Source organism: Hyperolius riggenbachi, chromosome 4, assembly GCF_040937935.1.
Source record: "Hyperolius riggenbachi isolate aHypRig1 chromosome 4, aHypRig1.pri, whole genome shotgun sequence".
Taxonomy (NCBI): Eukaryota; Metazoa; Chordata; class Amphibia; order Anura; family Hyperoliidae; genus Hyperolius; species Hyperolius riggenbachi.
The window spans coordinates 5320144-5338926 of record NC_090649.1 but is presented as its reverse complement, the minus strand read 5'-3'; the positions used below and the strand labels follow the sequence as shown (position 1 = coordinate 5338926).

Sequence of the window (18783 nt, the reverse complement as noted above, 5' to 3'; positions counted from 1 at the left end):
AGCGGGGCTATACACAAGCGCACAGACAGCGGACCAGGCAGTGCAGGCACTATGAAAACCGCAAACACTCGTGACGACCACCAGATCGTCCCAACACGAACCGCCCTCCCTCCGCCCCCACATGACCACCCCCGGCCCAGGGTAATGCACACACAGCTAAATGGTCCGACAGAGCCCACCACAGCTGGGCTCCACCCCCCCCTTGCCACCATCACACATTCCATGTTGAATGTTCAGACCCCTGCCATCAACCCGACAGACCCTGACCCCGCCCTCCCCTCATACATACATATATATGAATTTGGAAAACAAAAATTGTAAAAAAAAAAAATTCCTCCAGCCCCTTGCAGCCGACAAGACCCTCGTTGCAGCTCTGCTCCCAGTACATTCATACACACACAGCTGTATTATATTACTACATGAGAGCACATGCTATATGGAGGAACAACAATGACATGCTGAACATAAGATATAGTATTCACTGTAACTTTGGCAAAACATTCAGAATGTCACTGATACTGTTATTACAGGAACTTGTATGAGACAACAAGCTCTCAAAGAGGCAGCTACAGTAGTGTTGGGCGAACAGTGTTCGCCACTGTTCGGGTTCTGCAGAACATCACCCTGTTCGGGTGATGTTCGAGTTCGGCCGAACACCATCAGGTGTTCGGCCAAACCGTTCGGCCACATGGCCGAACTAAGAGCGCATGGCCGAACGTTCCCCGAACATTCGGCTAGCGCTGTGATTGGCCGAACGGGTCACGTGGTTCGGACCCGAACGCGCTCTGATTGGCCGAACGGTCACGTGGTTCGGGTAAATAAATACCCAAACCACGTCATATCTCCGCCATTTGTCTGTGGGTTTAGCTTTGGGTAGGCAGGCAGGGTAGTTCGCTCTCCAGCCACGCTAGCCAGGGTCCCCCCCAGTCATTGTGTGTCGCTGCTGGGAACAGTAGTACACCGCTCGCTCAGCCACACTATATATAGCATTGTTTACTGCCACTGTGTACCTCGCTCAGCCACACTATATATAGCATTGTGTTTACTGCCACTCTGTGTACACGGCTCAGCCAGACTATATAGCATTGTGTTTACTGCCACTGTGTACCTCGCTCAGCCACGCTATATATAGCATTGTGTTTACTGCCACTCTGTGTACACGGCTCAGCCAGACTATATAGCATTGTGTGTACTGCCACTGTGTACCTCGCTCAGCCACGCTATATATAGCATTGTGTTTACTGCCACTCTGTGTACACCGCTCAGCCAGACTATATAGCATTGTGTGTACTGCCACTCTGTGTACACGGCTCAGCCAGACTATATAGCATTGTGTGTACTGCCACTCTGTGTACACGGCTCAGCCAGACTATATAGCATTGTGTGTACTGCCACTCTGTGTACACCGCTCAGCCAGACTATATAGCATTGTTTACTGCCACTCTGTGTACACGGCTCAGCCAGACTATATAGCATTGTTTACTGCCACTCTGTGTACACCGCTCAGCCAGACTATATAGCATTGTGTGTACTGCCACTCTGTGTACACCGCTCAGCCAGACTATATAGCATTGCGTACTCTGCCAGTCAGTGTGTATATTGCTGGGATCAGTAATACTCCACTCACCGCCAACCACTATATGAGCTCACCATGAGTTCCTCAGAGACCTCCGCTGTGAGCAGCACTCCCAACAACAGCAACATCCAACGCCCCACGCAAGCTATAACATCCACCCCAGCAGCCAGTGGTCAGCAGCAGCCCTCCCCGGAGGAGAACGTTGTGTCCATCGGTCCGTCGCCAGAGCGATTAATGAGGGCTGCCATTGAGGAGATGATGGGGCCTGATGTGGAGGAGGAGGTCTGGCTCAGGCCAGCATCCCAAGTTAATGTTGAGGACGATGAGGGGTCTGTGTCTGGGGATGTTGGGGTGGCAGAGGTGGTGGGTGGGTCAGACTCAGGAGAAGAGTTGTATGATGAGGATGATGATCGGGACCATCTGTATGTGCCTCAGAGTCCGACCCCGGAAAACATGTTGTATCGTGTGTTTAGGTACTAAAATCTGCGTTCCCACTTCCCAGTACTGCCCGCAGTGCCCGGGTCCACGGATCCATATAATTTTTTGGGCAGCACTATCAAACTGTGGTACTATGAGTGAGTTGCCATGGTCCTTCTGTGCTGCCTGTCACACTCGCCGTCTGTCTGCAGATGGATTGTTCAACACAGCTACGCCATCTGACATGTAGTCCTGGACCTTGACCATCTTCTCCAGGCGATTGGTGTTGGAGGACCTGGAACTGCCCGATTGCTGTTCTGTGGGCTGCTGCATGGGTGTCAGAAAATGTTCACACTCCAAGGACACTGCCAATACCATTCCCTTTTCGGCACTAGCAGCAGCTTGTGTTCTTTGCTGCCCTCCTGGTCCTCCTGGGTTTGCTGAAGTCAGTCTGTTGGCGTACAACTGGCTAGAGAAGGAGGAGGATGTCAATCTCCTCTCTAAAGTCTCCATCCTCAAGGGCCTGCTGGAATTGTTCCATTTTTGACCTGTCTGACACTTTCTTCAATCAGTTTTTTAACATTGTGTTTGTATAAACTGGGTATAAACCCAGTAATTGGTGTTGTCCAGATTCCAGAATAATGAATAATAATGAATAGTGAATAATGCGCGGGCCGCGTTCAATGCAGTCTAGCATGAATTGAGCCATGTGTGCCAGAGAGTCCTGCCAGACTCCTCTGTCTTCATGTTCTAGTGAGCGTTGTGATTGTTGTGATGCACCATATTCGTCACCAGCATCACTTTCTTCCTCTTCTGCTGTCCATTCCCGCTAAATTGTGGAAGTCCAACGTGCACCGCTCTGTCCCTCGGCAGTGGGGGCATCCAATTCCTGCTCCAACTCCAGCTGTTCCTCGTCCTGTTCTTTGTCATAGCTGGGACCAGCGTTTCCTGAGGCAGGTTGCCTGATGTTGGTATCATCACGCTGATCGTTTTCATCTTCAGAATCCCCCACTTGCATCATGCCAGCGGTTTCCATCTTCAACATTGATTTCTTCAGTAAACACAGCAGTGGTATTGTAATGCTGACTGTAGAGTTGTCACTGCTCAGTCACGCAACGTGGATTGCTCAAAATTTTGGAGGACTTGGCAGAGATCCAACATGGTGGCCCAATCAGATCCACAGAAGCTTGGTAGCTAGCTGCTGGAATGCGCCTCGGCACTGCGCAAAAGCGTGCTAGCATGTGCAGCGTAGAATTCCAGCGCGTAGGGAGGGACATCACCCAGCGAGCGATGGTGCGCTAGATTAAAGCGCTCCTGCATCTCTTGGTGAGTCCTTCAGAAGCGGTACTGGACTTTTAACAATGTTTTTTTTTTTTCCTTCAACAGAAGATCTGCCACGTTGGAGTGAGGAGGACGCTGCCGACCCCGACACCAAGCTGAACCCCGGCGAACTCCAAGCAGAGGATCTTCAGGAACCCTCAAGGCTTTGAGCAAGCTGAGGAGGATCAGCAGTCCCGACGAGACCTCTCCTCATATGCGACTGAGTGCAGTGGAGCTCCCCAGAACAACCTCTCAGTTGTCACTTTGTCACTGGTCACTTTGTCACTTTGTCATTTTGTCACTTGTCACTTTGTCACTTGTCACTTGTCACTTTGTCACTTGTCACTTTGTCATTTTGTCACTTTGTCACTTGTCACTTTGTCACTTTGTCACTTGTCACTTGTCACTTTGTCATTTTGTCACTTTGTCATTTTGTCACTTTGTCACTTTGTCACTGGTCACTTTGTCACTTTTCACTTGGTCACTTGTCACTTGGTCACTTGGTCACTTGTCCAGATGATCTCGGTACACCTCCTGCGATTCAAATTCCTGCACACATTGCTCTGGGATTTGGGTGTGATGAATGATGCATCTAACTGGCCACCGGAGGCAATTAAGGCCTTCAAAACATTGAAAGCAGCTTTCTGTTCCGCCCCCATTTTGCGTCATGTTGAGTTGTTGACGTCATGTTCATCCTCGGCCTCGCCTTGCATTTCAGTGCGAGGTGCATTTTCCACAGAAAAAGGTTGTGAATCCGGGCACAACATTTGTGGCTGTTCCATTGACCTTTCACAAGTAGAAGATTGTGGGGGTGGGAATAGCTCCTCCGAATAGCCCATTGTGTCCTGAAAACTACTCATTGCATTGCTTTGCGCACACATTTTTTTGTCCTCATGCAAGGCCTGAGTTGCACCTGAAAGCGTGGCCTTCTCCTCCTGCGCCTCCTCCTCCTGTTCCATCACGTCTGCTGCTGCTGGGTTAGCGTTGACGCCCGGTCCCTGTTTATTGAACCTCTTATCTTTATTACATTTATGACTGCATGGCGTTAAAAAGCATGCTATCCGCACGCTTCTTGTCCTCATGCAAGGCCTGGGTTGCTGTGTCTCAAAAAGCATGGCCTTCTCCTCCTGCGCCTGCTCCTGTTCCATCACGTGTGCTGCTGCCTGCTGCTGCTGGGTTAGCGTTACCGGTCCCTTTTCCTGGAACCTCTTCTCTGTATTACATTTATGACTGCATGGCGACAAAAAGCATGTTACCTGTGCAAAGAAACATGACATTTTCCACATTTAAAAGACAGTTTTTCCTTTGAAACTTTACAATCAATTTTCTCAAAAACTAAAAGCTCTTTTTCAAATATTTTTTTTCCTCTTGTACCCACTCCCAAGGTGCACATACCCTGCTAATTTGGGGTATGTAGCATGTAAGGAAGCTTTACAAAGCACGAAAGTTCGGGTCCCCATTGACTTCCATTATGTTCGGAGTTCGGCGCGAACACCCGAACATCGCGGCGATGTTCGGCGAACGTTCGCGAACCCGAACATCTAGGTGTTCGCCCAACACTAGCTACAGTCAGACATCAATCTTACCCACTCTGCTGTGTTGTAAAAGTAATCAGACACCATAAGGTCACTAGCCTGTGTGTGATAAGAATCTTGGAATCTCCTTAGAGTGATTGCTGATAAGGGACAGTCTACAAATGTTTTCAAAATGGTACTCCTTTGTTTGTAAGGTTGTACATGAAGTCATCAGAACTTTGCTGCAGTGAGAGACAGATGTTTTTTACGAACCCTAGGGAGCAGGGACAGTGTACAAATTCCAAAGTGTGTATGATTCCTTATCTGTGTGGTGGACAAATGCAGTCAATCTAACAATGGTGCAAGAGCAGAATGCGTTTTTTTCTCTCCATGCCCTTAGCTGTCAGTCTCTCAAACTCCCCTCCCCCCCCCCACAGGCCCCCTGTGGCTTCTGGGCCCCCCTGTGAAGGCATCCCTTGCAGGGTCTATTGTTACACCCCTGGCTGTATATGAAGAAAGCAGATAGCGAGACACAGTTAGCCGCAGGATCCAGGCAAGGTAAGTATGAGCCATTTAATGCAGCAAAATTCATGGGAGTACTCCCCCACTATATCAAGCAAGAAGTTACAGAACATATATATACTGGTATGAAAAGACACTCCCTCTCTCCCCATTGGCTGGGATGAGCAGGAAGTGGGTGTTTCATGGCCTGTACTGATTGGATGATGTTTGTGTTAAACATGAATACAATGGAACAAACAAGGTTGAGAGTGTTTAACCATTTTACCATTGCAGGTGCGTATATCTCTGTCCCTTTGCACAACCCACCACTACCGCCGAGATATACGCATCTGTATGTATTAAAAAAATACATAAATAGTTACCTTAGGGACTGAACTCTTTAAATATTTATGTCAAGAGGGTATAACACTGTTACTTTATAAACTATGGGCTTGTAATTGTGGATGAACGCAAAACTGAAAAAAATGCACCTTTATTTCCAAATAAAATATTGATGCCAAACGTGATAGGGACATAATTTAAACGGTGTAATAACCGGGACAAATGGGCAAATACATGTCATGGGTTTTAATTACAGTAGCATGCATTAATTAAAAACTATAATGGCCGGAAACTGAAAAATAATGAGTTTTTTCCCAAATGTTTTCCTATTTTCCCATTAACACACATTTAGAATAAAATAATTCTTGGCATAATGTCCCACCTAAAGAAAGCCTAATTGGTGGTGAAAAAAAAAACAAGATATAGTTCATTTCATTGCGATAAGTAATAATAAAGTTATAGACGAATGAATGGAAGGAGCGCTGAAAGGTGAAAATTGCTCTGGTGCTCAAGGGGTAAAACCCCTCAGTGGTGAAGTGGTTAAGATCAAAGTGGTGTTTTCAAATGCAGACACATTGTATAACCAGGGCTGTGATGTAGGGAAGGGTGCTTGTCAGATGGAAATGTCATAAGGGAGGACAGAGAATTCTGTAGCTGTCTCTCAGAGTAAGCATAAAGAGCAGTGAGGGCTCGGAAAATACACCCGTCTTTGCCAACAATCGTTGAATGGGATCCTTACATAGGGGATGTTGAGGCTCTGACCTCGGATGAGGCAGAACTTAGAATAACACAAAATGTAAGATTTTTACATATTAAACAGAGTCTGTTTCTGGCATACAGTTCTATTCAATTTTTTTGGGGTCTTTTTTTTCCCCCAAAGCCACTCATTTTGTGCACATTTCTCAACTTTATTGACTGGCTTCATCATTTATACATATTCATATATTTTCTATTTGGATGTGGAGACTCCATGGCTGCATGTATGCATACCCTTAAATTGCATGGAATGGTCTGTGCTGCTCACTTCTAGACAGACAGACAGACAGACAGACAGACAGACAGACAGACAGACAGACAGACAGACAGATAGATAGATAGATAGATAGATAGATAGATAGATAGATAGATGTAACCAGTGACTACACTATCTATTGCCAGTTTCTTCTCTCCAATAAACATGCTTTAGTGTTCAATTCTGGCCTCCAGAAGATAATGAAACATTTGGGCAGAAATATGCACGCTAACAGCCCACCACTAGAGGTCAGTATAGCAAATATCTCCACAGCCACCATGTACTTCCCTCTGGTGCTCAGATAAGCTGGGATCATGGCAATCCAGACACTGCAGAACACCAACATGCTGAATGTTATGTACTTGGCCTCATTAAAGATGTCTGGTAATGTCCTCACCATGAAGGCCAGAAGAAAACTCACAGCGGCCAGAAGGCCCATGTAGCCAAGGACAGAATAAAACCCCAGCAGAGACCCTTCATTGCACTGAATAATGATCTTTCCCTGAGAAGAGTAGAAATCCATTTCTTGGAAGGGAGGAGAGATTGACAACCAGCTGACACAGATAATAACCTGAATGGATGAACATGAGATGGCCACATTTTTGGCAAGATTGGTTCCAATCCATCGCTGCCATAAGCTACCAAGTTTTGTGGCCTTAAATGCTATGTAGACCATGATGGTTTTGCCCAGGATGCAGGACACTGCAGCAGTAAAGAGGATTCCAAAGCAGATTTGGCGTAGCAAGCAGGACACATCAACAGGACGTCCGAGGAACAAGAAAACACAGAGGAAGCTCAGCATGATGGAGAGCAGAAGAATGAAGCTCAGGTTCCTGTTGTTGGCTTTCACAATGGCCGTGTCTCGATGTGAGATAAAAATGCCTAATATCAGCATAGTTATAAGAGAAAAACCACCAGAGGACACAGAAAAGAACACAACAATAATGTCACCAGTGTACGACAGGAAATCCAGCACTTTGGGGACACACCGATCCTTCTTCTCATTGGGCCATTCATCATACTGGCATTTATGGCAATTTTCACTGTCTGAAAATGAAGGGGAGACATATCATTGAAGTTTTATATTGATTTCTTACTGTAAAAGGCATTTTTAATAGCAAAGTGAATTCATGAAAGGTAAAATCTGAAATTTACCAATATCTGCCTTTAATTTAACACAGAGGGAGGGTCTGGTTTACTAAGACATCCCCTGGGTTTCCTCCTGGCACACCTTCCATGTACAGCTAATTCATGTTTTTGTTTCCTAACAGTCTGATATTTTCCCCGCTTGTAGATGTTCTTTTAAGTAGTGGGATGGTTGAACATCATTCCCAGAATTGAACTCCTGCAATATAAGTAGCATCAGAAGGAGGATCAAAAGGGTCAGATAAGAACATCTCTCTTCTGGCCGAGAGAGTGTGAGACTTGTGCACACATGTAGTCCACAAACACAATATCAATACCAGTTTTATCCCAGTAATACAAAATACAAGGCTCCTTCTTCCATGGACCACCCAGTCTGGTACACCTAATCATATGTGGAAAAAGCCCCACAAGAAAAACTCAGCGTCAGTGTGGAAGCATGGATAGCTTCATTAGCAACAACAAGTGAACTCATCTTACAGTACCGGAAGATTGGACTTGTCAAGGACAAGGCTTGAGTGGTCTTCAGGTGGCTTTGTTAATGGGTGACTTTCAATCACAGAAGGATAGAGTGATGTGGGAAACCAAACTGAGGCAGTGATCCAAAACTCTGGATTGAGGATTGAAGGGTGATCACAACTTTTCAAACTTGTGTGATTTTGACTGAATTGAATTGGCCTATTTCTCTTTCAGTCCGCAAAGTTGTGGAGGGGCACACCTCATCAGTGTAGGTTAACTGTCATTGAACTACCTCAACCCGACCAAAGAGGCTGGGAAACCGTGATCGCCTGCACTCCCACGATTGTGCGCACAAGCACGGCAGCCACTACACACCACTACACAAAGACTGCCGCCGAGAGGACTAACATTTATGTCCTGAAAGTGTCAGCTAGTAAAAACAAGGATTTGCTCACCTGATGTTATCACTAAAGCTCTTTGCAGTTGTTTTCAGTGTGTTAAATGCAGCGTTTTGTCAGTTAGTGTTAATTGGGGCTAACCCTTAGACTCTTTTCCCATCTAAAATCGAAATTGCAAATGCAAGCAATTTGCAATTTTGTGTGCTATTTTTTTAAGCGCCTCCCGGTGCTTGCCTGCGCACTGTGTTTTTTTTAAGTGCTTTTTTAAAGTGTACAATGTATTTACTCTTAAAATCGCAAACGCAAACCGATTTTGTGAGCGTTTAGCTCTCTTCCTATACCGTCCATTAGAGCAAAATTACCCCAAAAATGGCACAGGCCCCGCTTTGTGGAGCGCAAAGTGGACAAAATGTGCTGATATGTACTGTACCTTCTCATAGAGATTCATTGCACAAGCGTTTTGTGGGCGATTTAGAAAATTGCCTGCACTTGAACAAACAAAACGCCCTGAGTGTCAGCGAGCCCTCACACTACCTTATCACCGTGTACGCACCTCAGACGTTTTAAAGCACTTAATTCCACAAATATAGGAATGTACTGTGATTTCTGCCCTTAAGAGATTAAAACACGACTCTGCGTTAACTCATTTTTGGTGGAACTTTTGACATGGATCCCCCTCCGGCATGCCACAGTCCAAGTGTTAGGCCCCTTGAAACAACGTTCCATCACTTTTGTGGCCAGAAACAGTGTTGATCGGATACCTCATTATCCTATTCGAGTTTGGTCGAAATCGGATAGTAAACTATACGAATTCACTCGAAGTTCGATATTCGAGTTAATTGAATATCCGATTCGACCTCGGATATCCGACGTCACTATCCGAGTCTGTATTCGAGTAAAATATTCGAGCTGGCCTTAAATAGCTCATAAAACTTGTATTGGAGGTCAATGATGCATGAAACCACCTTTTTTATGAAGAAAAAGATCAAGTGATTATGTGGTGATGTAGTAGTTATAAAAAAGGTATCAAAAATAGTAAATTAACTTCATGAAAAGTGTTTGCATGAGAAGGTGTGTCCAAAATGGTTGTAAGTTGGAAGTCTTCATTTACGTCGTCTTCATCTTCTTCTTCTATATCTTCTTCTTCTTCTTCTATATCTTCTTCATCTTCTACGTCTTGTATCTTCTTCAATTATCTTTTTCTTCTTCTATATCTTCTTCTTCTTCTTCTTCTTCTTCTTCTATATCTTCTTCTTCTTCTTCTTCTATATCTTCTTCGTCTTCTTCTTCTATATCTTCTTCTACTCGAATCTTCTTCATCTTCTACTTCTTGTATCTTCTTTAATTATCTTTTTCTTCTTCTATATCTTCTTCGTCTTCTTCTTCTATATCTGTTTCTTCTTCTATATCTTCTTCGTCTTCTTCTTCTATATCTGTTTCTTCTTCTTCTTCTTCTTCTTCTTCTTCTTCTACATCTTCTTCTTCTTCTTCTTCTTCTTCTTCTTCTTCTTCTTCTTCTTCTTCTTCTTCTTCTTCTTCTTCTTCTTCTTCTTCTTCTTCTTCTTCTATATCTTCTTCTTCTTTTCTTCTTCTATTATATCTTCTTCTTCTTTATCTTCTTCTTCTTCTTCCTCTTCTTCTCTATCATTATATTATGTGTCTTGGTTTTCCTTTCTTTTGCAATATTTTTTTTTACTTAATTTGTGGAAATATTTTATTTTAATAACACCATAGTTATATTTGTGTTGATGGCATAATAGGTAGGTAGTGGCACATTGCAAGCCACAGCTCCTTTTTCTGTGTACCCTGGCGGTGGTAAAACACAGACATCAGCAGGAGGAGGAAGTAGTTGCAGCTATTGTAGTGTGGTAATAGCTGGTAGGAGAGTGGGTGGCAGCAGAAAATAGTTCTTCTTCTGTTCTCCCTAGCAGTGGTAGCAGCACACAGACAGCAGAAGCTCAATGCAGCTACAGGAGGAGGAGTAGTGTGTGTCAGGCAGTGTGATGTGACTGCTGACATAATAGGCCCTGGTTCCTAGCGGTGGTACCAGGGCCATAAATGAACACCATGAGGTTCCAGACAGCAGTCGTGAAGCCCACATTGTGTCCAATACACAATTGGGACAGCACAGTTTTCAACCCGGACACCGGTAAAATAATTAAAACATTTTTTTTTCAAAATAATGCTATTTTTGAGCATAAATAGCTGGTGGCACATGGGCAGCAGCACCTTGGAGTGTGTGGCAGACTGGCAGCAGGCAGCAGGAGGGCAGGCAGCGAGACATAGTAGGCCCTGGTTCCTAGCGGTGGTACCAGGGCCGTAAATAAACACCATGAGTTTTCAGACAGCGGTCGTGAAGCCCAAATTGTGTCCAATACACAATTGGGACAGCAGTTTTCGACCCGGACACCTCTAAAATAATAATACATTTTTTTTTTCAAAATTTTGCAGCTATTTTCAAAATAATGCTATTTTTGAGCGTAAATAGCTGGTGGCGCATGGGCAGCAGCACCTTGTAATGTGTTCCCTGGCAGTGGAGACACAGACAGCAGGAGGAAGTACAACAGCAGGCAGCGTGAGGAGGATGAGTGTGTGGCAGACTGGCAGCAGGCAGCAGGAGGACAGGCAACGAGACATAATAGGCCCTGGTTCCTAGCAGTGGTACCAGGGCCGTAAATGAACACCATGAGGTTCCAGACAGCGGTCGTGAAGCCCACATTGTGTCCAATACACAATTGGGACAGCACAGTTTTCAACCCGGACACCTCTAAAATAATAACACAAAATTATTACATTTTTTTTCAGAAATGCAGCTATTTTTGAGCGTAAATAGCTGGTGGAGCATGGGCAGCAGCACCTTTTACTGTGTTCCCTGGCAGTGGAGACACAGACAGCAGGAAGAAATACAGCACCAGCAGCAGGTGTAATGTGTGTGTGCCACTTCATATCCATCTCTCGCCAACAACAGGGGCCAGGAATTCGCTTTCCACCCTAGCCTGGTTCATTTTGAGAAACGTCAGTCTGTCCACAGACTTGTGAGACAGACGAGATTGCTTCTCAGTGACGACTCCACCGGCTGCACTGAAGCAAAGCTCTGACGGTACGCTGGAAGGGGGGCAGGAGAGCACTTCCAGGGCGCATTGCGCAAGCTCGCTCCAGATCGGCAAGTGCTTGACCCAATACTCCATGGGATCAACAGGGGCAACGCTGTCAAGCCCGCTGAAGGACCCCATGTAGTCAGCCACCATGCGGGTCAAGCGCTGTCTGTGACTGGAGAAGGATGCTGCTGCAGGCATCTGCTCTCTAGTCCCTGGCAGCTCTACACTCATGTAGAGCTCGTTGGTCAGAGACAGCAGGTTTGTGGTTTGTGTGTGCTTGATGCTGGTGGATGCAGGTACCTGCTGCTGCCTCTGTGCTGGCTGGACAGTGGGGGTGGATGGCTAAGGGAAGGCTTCCTCCAAGCGCAAGGGACAGCTGCAAATCCCTCATTTGTTGCGCACGGTCTCCCTCATGCAGGCAGGAACTGGCTGAGCTTCCCTTTCAGACGTGGGTCCAGCATCATGCAGATCCAGATGTCCTCCCTCTTCTTCATCTGGATGACCCTTGGGTCCTTGCGCAGGCACCTCAGCATGTGCGCTGCCATTGGGAAGAGTCTGGCCATGTCTGCTGGCACATCATCGGCAGCCCCAGAGCCAACAGTGCTGTCCTCCTCATCCTCTGCCTCCTCCACCTCATCCTCTCTCCACCCCCGCATCAGTCCAGCTGCGCTCTGCTGCTCCCCCTCATCAGCAGCAAGATCAGGGACCTTCACCAACTCCAAGCCCTCCTCCTCAGAGGTGGCCTGTTAAGCTGCCTGCAGCTCCTGCTGGTCCGAGGCTGCCGTTCCCTCTTCCAGCAGTGCATACAGGGTCCTGTCCAGCACACACACCATGGGGACCCACTCGCACACCATTGCATGGTCCCTGCTTACCATGTTGGTGGCCTGCTGGAAGGGTGCCAGCACTGAGCACACCTGCTGCATGTGCCCCCAGTCCTCCGTGGAGATGATGGACGGTAGGTTGGTGGCGGCACGCCCAGTTGCAGTGATGGCGGCAACTGTTGCTCGTGCAACGTACTGGCCGACAGCCTGCCTCTATTCAACCAGATGCTCCAACATCGCCAGGGTGGAGTTCCAGCGAGTTGGAACATCGATCATGAGCCGGTGCTGTGGCAGGTGCAGCTCCTTCTGCACCTCTTCCAGGCTCGCTACGGCTGTAGCCGAGTGCCGGAAATGACGCACAACCTTCCTTGCCGCCTCAAGGAGTCAGTCCAATCCCTGGTAGGTCTGCAGGAACTTTTGGACTACCAGGTTCAGGACGTGCGCCAGGCAGGGGATGTGGGTCAGGTCTCCCCTGCTGATTGCAGCAACCAGATTTGCCCCATTGACGGACACCACCTCTCCGACTCTGAGGCCTCTGGGGGTCAGCCAATTCCTCTCCTGCTCTCGGAGTTTGGCCAGGACATGGTCCGCTGTCAGTTTGGTCTTCCCCAGGCTGACCAATTCCAGCAGCGCTTGGCAGTGGCTGGGCTTCACGCTGCTGCTGAGGCGGGGGGTTGGGCTGGTGTGCCGGAGGATGGAAGCGGATCAGAGGAACCTGCTGCAAATCTGCTGACCCTGCATGGTGGCACCACCCACTGCAATGTTGCTGCTGCTGCTGCTGCTGCTCTGACAGTGCCCGATGCTGCTCCCCCCTCCTTACCCCCTTCCACCAAGCTGACCCAATGCGCGGTGAAGGACAGATAGCGGCCTGTCCCAAACCGGCTGCTTCACGAGTCCATGGTGATGTGGACCCATTGACCCACCGCGTGATCCAGCCCTCTCCCGACATTGGCCATCAAAGAGCGGTGAAGTGCAGGGATGGCTGTGCTTGCAAAGAAATGTCGGCTGGGGATTGGCCAATCGGGGGCTGCACACATCAGGAGCGCACGCATGTCGCTCCTCTCCTGCACAAGGGAATAAGGCAGGAGTTGGGAGCACATGGCCCGTGCCAGCAAGCCGTTCAGCTGACGCACGTGACGGCTGCTGGGAGGCAGAACCATGACTACTCCCTGGAAGGTGTCACTGAGCAGGGTCTGGCGACGCCTTTTGCTGGCGCGGGAATCACTGGAGGGAGCAGAGGAGGCCACTGAGGACTGGCTGCCAGAACAGGCCTCAGTGTTGGCGGCAGGAGTTGAAGAGGGAGGAGGAGCAGTGCATTTCTGACGCACTCCTGCTGGTGCTGCTGGAGGAGGTGGAGGAGGCCGGGTGGCTGCTGCCGACGGCTTCGCAGTGGTGACGGGTCTGCCACTGCCAGCTTCCTTCAACTTCATGAACTCCTCATGCTCATGAAAGTGTTTCCCTGCCAGATGGGTCACCAGAGAGGTGGTGCCATACGCAGAGGGGTCCTTCCCTCTGCTGAGCTGCTGGCGGCACTGGTTGCAGGTGGCATACTTGCAATCCACATATGCCAGGCTGAAAAAATTCCAAATTGGGGAGGTGAAGTTTCCCCTTCAGCTCGAAGGTGCTGCTGCCGCTGGTCTCCCTGTGGTGGTTGGGGGGGGGTTTCTTGGTTGCGGCTGGTGGTGGCACTGGCAGAACTCTCCGGATCAGCACGCTGTGTGGCCTGCATACCACGCCCACTTCTGATCCTGCCTATGTCTGCAATGCTGATCCTTCTAGCAAGGCCCACAGATGCATCCTCCTCCTCCTCCTCAGAGCTGATGACATCCCCAGGATCTGCCATCCAGTCTCTGTCCTTCACCCTGTCATCATCATCCTCCCCCTCCGCAAACATGTCCTGCTGGGATAACCCCACAAACTCCCCTTCTGCATGCATGGGCTGCTGGACACTCACCACTGTCTGACTGTCCAAAGCATCATCCCCCAAAGTGCCCATCAGCATTTCTTCCTCCTCCAATTCTGCCGCAACAGCACTCCATAGCCCCGCTGTGCTTGGGGATAAGAAGGTGCTGAGTGACAGGGTGCTGGTGTTGCCCACTGGGGCTGGAGAACTGCACTCCTCCTCCTCCTCCCCAGGCAGTGCTGGGCGGCTGCTGCTGCTCTTGCGAACAGGAGTGGTGGCGGGGGTGGAAGACTCGGTTCCAGAGCTAATGGTGGCCTGCTCATCCACCATCAGTTCCACCACAGAGTCTGCGTCGTTCTCCTCAATAGGACGGCTACGACCTGGCGGTGGGAGGAACATCTGCGCCACACGCTGCTGCTGTGTCTCGGCAGCGTGACTCCCAGCTGTTGGGCGGCCAAGGCGTCCACGGCCAGTGGCTAATGGCGGAATAGCCACTGGTGCAGACGCAGTACTGCGCATGGTGGTGGTGGTGGCGCGGCTGCCACGACCTCCTCTCTTGCCAATGCCCTTGCTGCCCCTGCCCAAACCGCGGCTGCCAGTGCCAGACATCGTATATTTTTAATATTATACAAATGAAAAAAAAAGTTATGTATGCGGGTGGGACAAGTGGGGTACTTTAATAGGGTGGGACTGGTGGTGGTGGTGGGTGTGTGAGGTGACAGACAGGTGTACTCTACAGCAGAGATCGGTGTAGCGCTAACGAGAGAGTGCGCAGTGCACACACAAAGACCCTAGCTGACGCTGACTGACGGTGTCCCTATACACAGTACAGTACAATTCAGTGAATACACAATACAAGTAATATAAACAATAGGACGGGTGTAGCACTAACGAGAGGGTGCGGACAGCGCAGACGTGCACTGCGCACACAAAGACCCTAGGTAACGCGGTGACGGACGGTCCCTATACACAGACTAGAGTACACTACATTACTAACTAAACAATAGAAGAATCTAGCTAAACAATAGAACAGGTGTGACTAGATTACAGAGAGCAGATACAGGACAGGTATATCAGTAAAGCTGGGCCTTGCTAACTACAAAATATTATAGTACAATAATCAATCTAACACAGAAGTAGTACAGTAGAGTAGGACAGGTGAGAGCACAGGTAACTAGAGACTAGAGCACAGAGCAGGGCAGGCTGCCTTGCCTAGGCACAGGGCCTAGCTGCTGGCTGCAGCTGCAGCAGCACCAGTGACAGTCTCCCTCCCTAGTCCCTAATCACACAAACTAAACTGCCTAAAATATAATCTATCTACAATACAAAGCAATACAGGTGAATATCAAGTGTTGGAGTGTAAAACTGCTTGGTGTATTGAACAATAAATGCACTTGCACAGACAAAAAGCACTGGAGCAGTCTCTCAGTACAGTCAGTCAGTAAGTCGCAAGCAGGACGAGTGAGGCAACATGGCGCCCGCAATTTATAGAGGGGGGCTTGGCCAGGCTCCCCCTCTGTGATTGGCTGCAGTCAGAGGGCTGGGAGCCCTCTGATTCGCTTGTGAGGACTTGAGGTGACGTCTGACGTGACGCTATCCGAGCTGGTGACGCTATCCGAGCTCGGATAGCTAGGATATCTCCGGATATCTGCTTGCTATCCGAGTTCTCTCGGATAGCACAGCCCGGATAGCAGGTGCAGAGACGAGCTACAAAATTGATACGTGGGATGGAAGGTCTCGCTTACCAAGAAAGGTTAGATAAACTGGGTTTATTTAGTCTAGAGAAAAGACGCCTTCGAGGAGATCTAATTAACATGTATAAATACATCAGAGGGCAATATAATAGCTTGGCGGATGAGCTTTTTGTCCCTAGGCCTTCTCAAAGGACTTCAGACAAAGATCTGCACATGGAAAAACGTTTTAGCCATTTATTTAGGAAAGGGTTCTTTACAGTAAGAGTAATTAAGATGTGGAATGCGTTGCCACAGGAAGTCGTCATGGCAAACTCTATACCTGCATTTAAAGGGGGCTTAGATGCTTTCCTTGCGTTGAAAGACATCCATGGCTACAATTACTAGGTTATGCCTTATGATGTTGATCCAGGGATTTCTGATTGCCATCTGGAGTCAGGAAGGAATTTTTCCCTTTTGGGGCTAATTGGACCATGCCTTTTGGGGCGTACGTTAAAAAAGGGCGCCGGGAAAAAAGGGCGCAGGGTTTTAAAAGATAATCATGAATAACGTTTAAAAAAAATTGTGTTATATTTCGTTTAAAAATAATGTTTTATAAAGTTATAAATCATTAAATAATGTGTATAAAATCGGCAATTTTAAAAACGTTAATCTTTCCTGTTTAAAAATTGAAATTTATAATAACGTTTTATAAAACATTAATAAGAATTTTACTAAAGCTATACCTAACCCTACTCTCACACAGAACCCTCCCTGTACCTATCCCTAACCCCTAGACCCCCATGTTGGTGCCTAAACCTAAGACCACCCTGTTGGTGCCTAAACCTAAGACCCCCCCTGGTGGTGCCTAAACCTAAGACTCCCCTGGTGGTGCCTAAACCTAAGACCCCCCTGTTGGTGCCTAACCCTAAGACCCCCCTGTTGGTGCCTAAACCTAAGACCCCCCTGTTGGTGCCTAAACCTAAGACCCCCCTGTTGGTGCCTAAACCTAAGACCCCCCTGTGATAAGCATTAATAACATTTTAAAAAAATATGATGCGGTTTTTCATTTAAAAATGAAAAAAAAAAAAAATTGTACGGTTTTTCGTTTAAAAGTAATGTTTTAAAAAATATTGTACTGTTTTTCGTTTAAAAATAATGTTTTAAAAATTATAAATCATTAAATAATGTGTAATCATGAGAAACAGTTATAAAACATTAAAAGTCTCCGGGCGCCGCTTTTAAAACGTTATTTTTCTCCGGCGCCCTTTTTTCCTGTTGGGCGCCGATTTAAACGATATTTATTATGGGAGTGAATGGCGGCGCCCTTTTTGTCCACCTGCCTCATGTGCCCAAATTTCCTGCTTCCCTTTTGGGGGGGTTTTCGCCTTCCTCTGGATCAACAGGGGTATGTGGGAGACGGGCTGGAGTTGTACTTTGTACTGGTTGAACTCGATGGACGTATGTCTTTTTTCAACCAAAATAACTATGTAACTATGTAATACTATTCGAGCTCAGTATTCGAGCTTGAATAGTGAAAAAAGAGCTAGGATATCCGAGTATCTTGGATATCCGAGCTCGGAGGAGCATCACTGGCCAGAAATAGCCCCTGTAGGTGTTAAAATTTGCCTGCCCATTGAAGTCTATGGCGGTTCACCCGGTTCGCCTGTTTGCAAACTTTTGAGGTAAATTTGCGTTTGCAATCTGAAAATTTGATGTTCGGGCCATTACTACATTTCACCTGTTTAACCAGTTCACCCCCAAGGGTTTTTATCCTAACGGACCAGAGCAATTTTCAGTTGTCAGCGCTCCTCCCTTTTATTCCCTAATAACTTTATTACTACTTATCACAAGAAAATGATCTATACCTCGTTTTTTTCGCCACCAATTAGGCTTTCTGTGGATAGTACATTTTGCTAAGAATTTTTTTATTCTAAATGCATTTTAATGAGAAAAACAGAAAAAAAAGAAAAAAAAATATTATTTCTCAGTGTTCAGCCTTTATAGTTTTAAAATTAAACATTCTCCTGTGGATAAAACAAACACGTTTTATTTTCCCAGTGGTCCCGATAATTAAACCGTTTAGATTATGTCCCTACCACAATGTATGGCGACAGTATATTATTTTGAAATATAAGTGGTTATTTTTCTGTTTGTTCTGGCCATAATTACAAGCCCCTATGTAATAAATTAAAATTAATTTTCCCCCATAAAATATAGAATAAAAAAAGCTGAGTCCCTAAGGCAACTATTTATTTATTTTTTTTAAGCTGATTTTTTTTTTTTACAAGTGTTTTTTTTGGGGGGGAGGGTTGGAAGTGTAATTTTATTAATGATGTGTATATACTTGAAAATGTATGTATTTTGTAGGTGTAATATACTTTTTGGCCACAAGATGGCTCTAGTAAACACTCATAGGACGTGTTCATTTTTTTTATTTTTTTTTTTACACTTTATTAAACTGTTACATTTCCTGTTTATGTGAATGGACGTAGCCGCTGTTCGCGGTCACGTCCATTCACTCCAGGCACTGCGATTGGGTAGAGGACTGTTCGGTCCTCTTCCCCAATCGCCCAGCACGGGATCCCGACGGTAATGGCGGCGGTAGC

The 18783-nt window shown here is 46.9% G+C and overlaps 1 protein-coding gene across 1 annotated transcript in view; it reads right to left on the bottom strand.

The window, feature by feature from the left end:
* Positions 1 to 6818: 6818 nt before the first annotated feature.
* The window catches only part of LOC137571082 (vomeronasal type-2 receptor 26-like), a 62596-nt gene continuing 50631 nt past the window's right edge, over positions 6819 to 18783 (bottom strand). Inside the window, exon 6 of the mRNA XM_068279764.1 lies at positions 6819 to 7729. Within this exon, the coding sequence (XP_068135865.1) occupies positions 6819 to 7729 (911 nt within the window). The remainder of the gene's footprint in view (positions 7730 to 18783) is intronic.